The 7093-nt window shown below is 32.1% G+C and overlaps 1 protein-coding gene and 1 long non-coding RNA gene across 2 annotated transcripts; one reads left to right on the top strand and one right to left on the bottom strand.

Moving 5' to 3' along the window:
• Nucleotides 1–329: 329 nt before the first annotated feature.
• Nucleotides 330–803, bottom strand: LOC131613242 (polyadenylate-binding protein, cytoplasmic and nuclear-like). Its single transcript, XM_058884929.1, has one exon. The coding sequence runs from the start codon at nt 801–803 to the stop codon at nt 330–332; it is 474 nt and encodes a 157-aa protein (XP_058740912.1).
• A 3151-nt stretch (nt 804–3954) lies between these two features.
• On the top strand, nt 3955–6386 carry LOC131611258 (uncharacterized). The gene is made up of 4 exons (XR_009286807.1): nt 3955–4333; nt 4416–4780; nt 5744–5959; nt 6304–6386. It is a non-coding gene; the product is annotated as an uncharacterized LOC131611258 (long non-coding RNA).
• The last annotated feature ends 707 nt before the right edge of the window (nt 6387–7093 follow it).

The raw sequence follows: 7093 nt of genomic DNA, 5'->3' as shown, positions 1-7093 counted from the left end.
TTCTAGCAAACACAGGTTTGCACCCAACGGCGTTGCCTTCACATTAAAGTAACCTTCTTCATGCAAAGCTTGCTGAAAATTATAGGTCATTCCTGGTTCTTCCGCCACCCCAACCAAAACTTTCTCAAACCTTTTCACCGCATCCAAACTTCTATTAAACTCCATATGAGTAAAGATAGGCTTTTGCTTTCCCACCCTTGTCACCTGAGCATAAGATCTCTCAGGGACCTTAACACCCCCATCTCGCAGTCCCCCCATGTTACGAGAATTGTAGTTCTGTTGAGCATCATTATGTCGCATATTGTTTCCAATCTTCTCTCCGGTCCTTGCTAATCCACCACTCCCCCACCCCCTCCACCGCCAGCCCTAAAAAGTCCCTCACTCTTCCTGGAAACTCCTCTCTCATGTTTCGGCACATTGACATGAATCTTCTTCATACCCAGAAAAATATTATCCAGCTTCGTTGCTAAGAGTTCCACCTCTTTCACATCAAAGAATCTCACAAAACCATATTTCTTCCCTCTCACATCCCTCTTTGAAGGAATGATAACTTCATCCACCTCGCCAAACTCACTGAAAACGTTATACAGGTCCTTCGCACCATACTCCTCCGGGAACTCAGTGACAAAGAAAGTGGAAACCTTACGAGACCTTGTTGAATACTCACTTTGCCTAATATCCCACCTTAGTTTAGGAAGCTTCTTTGGTTGAACCCTAGTCCACTCCCCCTCAGTCTTATTTTTCTCTCTCCACTCCTCCTCCCACCTCTCACTGTTTCTCTCTCTAACTTTCTCTCTCCACATTTTTTTAGTTTGTTTATTCACATTATTATTAAAGAAAATGTTGATTGCATGAACTCGTTTCAGATGCTTTTAATGACTATATTTTCTGAACCACACACAACACACACAACACAACACCAAACTAAGGTAAACCAAACCGCTCACATATGATAAAATTCCAAAATTAAATCACAATACAAGTCAATTTTTCGTATTTTTCAATTTCAATTTTTCAATTGGAGGCCAAAAAAGAACACTCAATAAACCAATAGACCACTAAAATTATTTATATGACAACTCCGATCCATATTTCCTAACAACTAAATTAGGTTGTACCTACGAATCATATGCCCATTTTCAGGGTCTTAGTCCTATAAGGCCATATATAAAATTATAGTAAGTGATGCGAGATAAGTTTAACCTGTGAGATAAATTTATTGAATTTTAAAGTGGAAAACATATATTGAACCAGTAGCATATATTAAAACAAACATGAGCTAAAGATGAAAATAACTTGAATTCATTATTAAAAACATATATAAAATATTGCAATAGAGATTGAAAATATCACATAAGACAAAGAAGAGATTGAAATACATTCTTCATATAATGGTGATAGAACTAAGCTCTTGTCAGTCTCAAGTTAAATTTTCTCACATGTGGAAAACACTAATATGCATGGTTAAATATATTAAGAAAGCATGAGAAAAAGGAATTGCATACCAAGATCGTGGATTTATGCAAGTAGAGATTTTTTCTTTAATTTAAAAAATATATATTATAATAGAAAATAAGGAGAAAATAAAAATAAAAATAAACATAACACAAACCCCTCAGTTACTCCAACAATTTCAATTCATAACACATTGAATGTATAATTTTTCATAAAATCTTACTGTCAAACAATGTCCTTAGGCACTCATCATTATTGATTCATTAAATAACATTGTATTTATTGTGTTTCTCCATGCAGGTTTCAAGAAATGTAGAAACAAAATATGTCAAAAAATGTAGAAAATCAGAAAATATTAAATCAAATAGAATTAAACGAGAAGAGAAAAAAAAATGATGCAACTCCATTATAAATGGAAGGTGTAACAGCTAGTAAAAGTGGGTTTCAAGTAGGCATGTATTGGTTTTAGCCTAAACCTTATTCCCAAACCATTCTAAAAAAGAAGTCTAACTAACTACAATGCTAGTGACAGCAGCAACTACTTTACTTCTATCCTGTTATAGTTCACAAATATCAACATTTTTATAATCACTTTAACTTAAGTAAAGTTTGTAACTTGAGTAAGGTATGAGTGACATGTTCTCAAACGTTGACAGCATATTTTGGAATTCATAAAAATATGCTAGCAGCAAAGCTAAGTATAGTCTCTAATCAAAGTGGTCCAACGTTGACAGCATATTAAAGTGGTCCTGCGCTTTAATCTACATATAAATTAATATTCATTCTATTACTAGAAGTTTCTAGTAATATACCATTAAACACTCCTTCTCATTCTTCTATATTGGTCTCAGCGAAATACGGATATACCAAAAACATGACACTAACATTGACACGTCCACATAAAGAAAGTAAATGTCTAGAATCTGGGGAAGTACTTTGCTGCCATTGCAAAGAAGCTCAGAGGATCTCAGTTATTTCATATACATAAAGAGTGTTGTGTTGTGCTTCTCATTCAGTTTCAAGTTCCTATAATCTCCAACAGAATAAGAAGTTAATTGAAAGTAAACAATTACAGTGTTGTTGTTAATACCATGAATTTGGTAATTGTTACCTTTTTCTTTGAGATCAAAGTAAGCAATTGATGCTTCTTTGATACATGTTTTTTATGTGATGTTATAGTAAAATGTGTGTAGTTATTAAGTATTTGGTTTTTTTTATATTATGGTTTTTCTATCCTTATTCCAACTTATAATATTCATTTTTATTGATTAAGTGTCTCAATTTTCTATCAATTGAAGTATTTGAAAGAGATATAATTTTGCTGTATTCCACCTCAGACCATGTTATAATTTCCTTCTGTCATGGCTGGCCTATAAGTTATGATAATGAAAGTCCACTTGAAGAATTGAATCCTAAAACTCTTTAGTCGAGGTTTGATTTGTTGACTAATCAATCATTATCAAATTGATGCCGTGTTTCAGAAAACAGGTTATCACTCTTTTTTTTTCTCGTCCATAGACATTGAATTAATAATCTAACTATAGCATTATAGATAGAGATATATTCTCTCAACCTTCTATGACATGTTACCTACCACGCACGATCGAAAAAATAGTCAAATAAAATTTAAATCAACAATAACCCATTCCAAAATGAAAATGAAATACCAACTATCCACATTGAAATTTATAAGTAAAACAGAGCCATACAATACAACTGATGCCTAGAATATGATATCTTGTACAACAATGAATGATGGATCGAGTTCAAACCAGAACCAGCAAGAAGCTATAGTTAAAATTTGGAAAACTTTAGCATTCAAAATCACCTAACCTAGACAAATATTTTATAAAAATGAGTTCAATAGTAAAGTAGAACAATTCAAAAAGCTCAGATTTGTATTCTCAGAAGTAATTCAAAAACCTCTGATTTATATGCACAGTGAAGAATTATAAATCTCAAACAAATCTCAGATTTTAAGATAAATCTCATATTGTATCAAAACCTTCTCAGCCCTTTGTTTCTACACTTCCGATTCGAACATAACCAAACATGATTGCAAATGATAAAAGCTCAAAATAAAGAAGAATTTGTAACGTACCTTCGAAGATTCACTACGCCAAAATTGATTTTTTGCATCGCCTAATTTAATAGCACTTTTAAAAATAATGCTATTAAAAAGGAAAACACAGATCTATAATAGCACTTTATAGTCGTGCGCTATTATAAGATACATACAATGTAATTTTGATAGCAGTTTGTAAAAAAACGCTATTAATAAACTTCACTAAAATAGCACTTCCTTTAAAACGCTATTAATATTCTTCACTAAGATAACACTTTTTGTAAATCGTTATTATTTTACTACCCTTTGTTATCGTTTATGAGAAAAGTGCTATTGTTTAACTTTATAACATATATAATAAAATAAAAAATTATAAAATAAAATAAATAAAAGCAAAACACGTTTGGCAGATAATTTTCTTTTTGGCGCCACCAAAAAGCATAACACTCATTCTCTCTCCAAACCCAAAACCTACTCACGCTGAAACCTTCCTTCGACTTCCACTCACTCCGCCGTCGAAACCCTAACCCATCCACAGATTCTTCTCCCTTCATCAGCGCAGAACACACATTTTCACCACTGGAAAGTGAAAACGATTCGTATTCACCTCCGATTCACCACTTGAACAGAAAGAGGAAACAACGTTCATCCCTTTGTTTAACAAACAAACAACAAACAAGAACAATTTCGAACATTGACTGATTTTCTTCGTTAGGTCAAAACAACAACACACCAATGCAAGGTGTGGTGCTCAATACACAATCTTACAACACAACTCTTCAACCTTCTCCATCTTCCTCCAACACCGAAAAGGTTCCTTTTCTATCTTCTTCATTTTTTTTGTTATATTAAAAATTATAAATAAACTCATTCGGATATAGTTTCCTCATCGCAGGGTACATGGTTTTTCGATAACCAGGTTCGTTTTAGGAGGAAGAACAATAAATCTCAGCATCCTTGCGTTTTGTTTCATTCACCGCACTCTATATGTCTATTTGGTTAGTTATCCCTTAATTATTGGATTCAATTTCTTTTGTTGATTCAGATAGTTTGTTAGCTTGTACTAATTATGCATATACTTCACTATGCCCAATTCAATTATTCACATATATTTAAATCTTTAAATATGGTCTTTTGAATTGGATTAATACTTGTAAAGATTGTCTGTTTAATGGAGTTGTCATCGGTGGTTACGAGGAAATAACGAATTCCAGCCATTTGTCAGCTCACAACCATCGTCCCTCTCTTCATTGGTATCTGGTAATCTTTCTTTTCTCATCTTATTGTTCTGCGTTGTAAAATTAAAGGAATTTGAAGTTAATGATAATTGATTATTATTGATTACTGGATTGCATATTCCAATCATGTTGATTAAGTTATCAAAACTTAGATATGGCAAAATCTTGTAGATTTCTGTGTATTTTATTTTCAGCTTGTGTGATTAGAGAGAAAATAATAACACAACTTGAAGATTTAGTTTGGGAGGGATGTTCCATTGTTTGTTTTTGTAATTTCCAATTTCCAGTAGCTTGGTTTTCTAGTTGCATGATCCATAAGTAAAGGTAGTTCTCAATGGATAACTGCTAAGTTTTTGTTAAAGTAGAATCACTTGTTTGTGAGAGAGCCCTATTGTTTTAGAATTTCAAATGTAGTCTACATGTTTGTGAAATTGTCTGTGAAAGGGAATTACTATAGAATTATAGGCAAATGGACCATATGGTGTCTTCACTTTCTTTGAATATTGCTGAATTTACAAATTTGAACCACCTTTCATGTTTTTATTTCCATGAAAAACTCCACAGTCTAGTAATTTAAAATATTATGATTATTTTTTAAAGAAAATGTAAGAAAACTAAAATTGAACTTACCTGTTGTTGCAAAAGGCTCACTAACTATAACTCACCAAAAGTATGTCTCAAACCGAAAATGAACTGAGATATCTATCAATAAGATCAGATCAGCAACTCCATTCAGAATGGCCCTCCTCGTGAATCAGATCAGCAACTCCATTCAAAAAACCTCGGGCCTTATCCATCAGCTTTATCTTACCGTCTTTACCTTCAATGCTGCCTTTCAAATGCCACTCATCCAATGCATGTATTTCTATTGAATGTTAATTAGAGTTGTAAATCCATGGAAACGGAGTGGTAAAAGTTTCCATAAATTTTTAGATTTTTTTATTGAATGGTTAAATTATGTATAAACTAATATATTGGGTTACAGGGTTTCACCCAAGTGTGGCAGAGAAGGCTTCATTCGTCTCCGCTAGTTCTCAACGGTAGTGCTACGGTTACGGTGCTCAAACGAATACAAGATTTTAGTTCATTAGAAAAAAATTTCACCATAACTCCTGGAAACAATGGTCATTTGAATGAACTTACAGCTTACCCCTGACATTAAACACAAAGGTGGATACCCCGCTGCCATGTCGTACTTCCGGTAAAGATCTTTTGTAACCCCCTTTCTATAAATAGTCGGGTTTTCTTACCACTACTTTAATCACAAATCCTAAACACACATGTTGCAACATATTATCAAACTTCTTAGGTGAGAAGCTTGCATCAAGCTACTCTTAAGCAAGGAATAAGTTTTTCAACATTTATTCAAGTAATGTACAAGCTTTTAAATTAAAAAAGTTTGATAGTATACCTTTTAAACCATTGTTGGACATAATTTGAGATTTTTTTGGTAGGGAATGAAAGGACTATAAAATTTTTCTGCTGTTTGAGTTATTTATGTTGGTGTTACAAATTGGACTTGTAAGATTCTGCTGTATATTCTAGGTACAAAAGAAATTTTGACATCAAGGCCTTGGAAGTTTCCTTGATAAGCGAGTAAGTCGAGATCCTTCTGTTTTTATCTTCTCCTCCTTCTTGTTACAACCATGCCAAGCATAGGAATGCCATTATTTGTCCGTAGCAAGATCACTCACATAATGATGATAGAGCCAATGACTTTGTTCTGTAAGCAAAATAAAATCTTTGTACAATAATTACAATAGTATATTACACTACAATGTCATGACATCCTGTTTGAAATTGTATTCTTTTAGAAATGTAACTAATCTTAAAGATATACTAGGATTCAATTAATTCTAATCTAGGAGACCATACTGATTCTCAAATGGTTAAAGTTATCCGATGGTTAAAATTAAAAAATAAAATAGAGTAAAATTATCCCATGGTTAAAATTAAAAAATAAAATAGAATAAAGTCATCCATTGGTTAAAATTAAAAAAATAAAATAGAATAAAGTTATCCAATGGTTAAATTAAAAAATAAAATAAAGTCCATGTGGACACTTAACAATAATGTCTCACCTAAGATATTTAAAATTAAAAGTTAATGGAAGAGACTAAATTGGCTAAGAAAATAGGTTTTGAAGGACTACAATATAACATTTATTATACAAAGGATCAAAGAAAAATTTAAATTAAGTTAAAGAATAAAAAAATATCCATAATATTATAATTCTATGGGATGATGGTGTAAAATTAGTTTACATTGACACTGCACTTACATTTAATGTCATAAATAAAATATACAATTTTTTTTTACAAACACAACTGTAAAA

This window comes from Vicia villosa, linkage group LG6, assembly GCF_029867415.1.
Source record: "Vicia villosa cultivar HV-30 ecotype Madison, WI linkage group LG6, Vvil1.0, whole genome shotgun sequence".
In the NCBI taxonomy this organism is placed as follows: domain Eukaryota; kingdom Viridiplantae; phylum Streptophyta; class Magnoliopsida; order Fabales; family Fabaceae; genus Vicia; species Vicia villosa.
The sequence above is the reverse complement of the archived record's forward strand: the minus strand, read 5'-3'. Positions and strand labels throughout refer to the sequence as shown.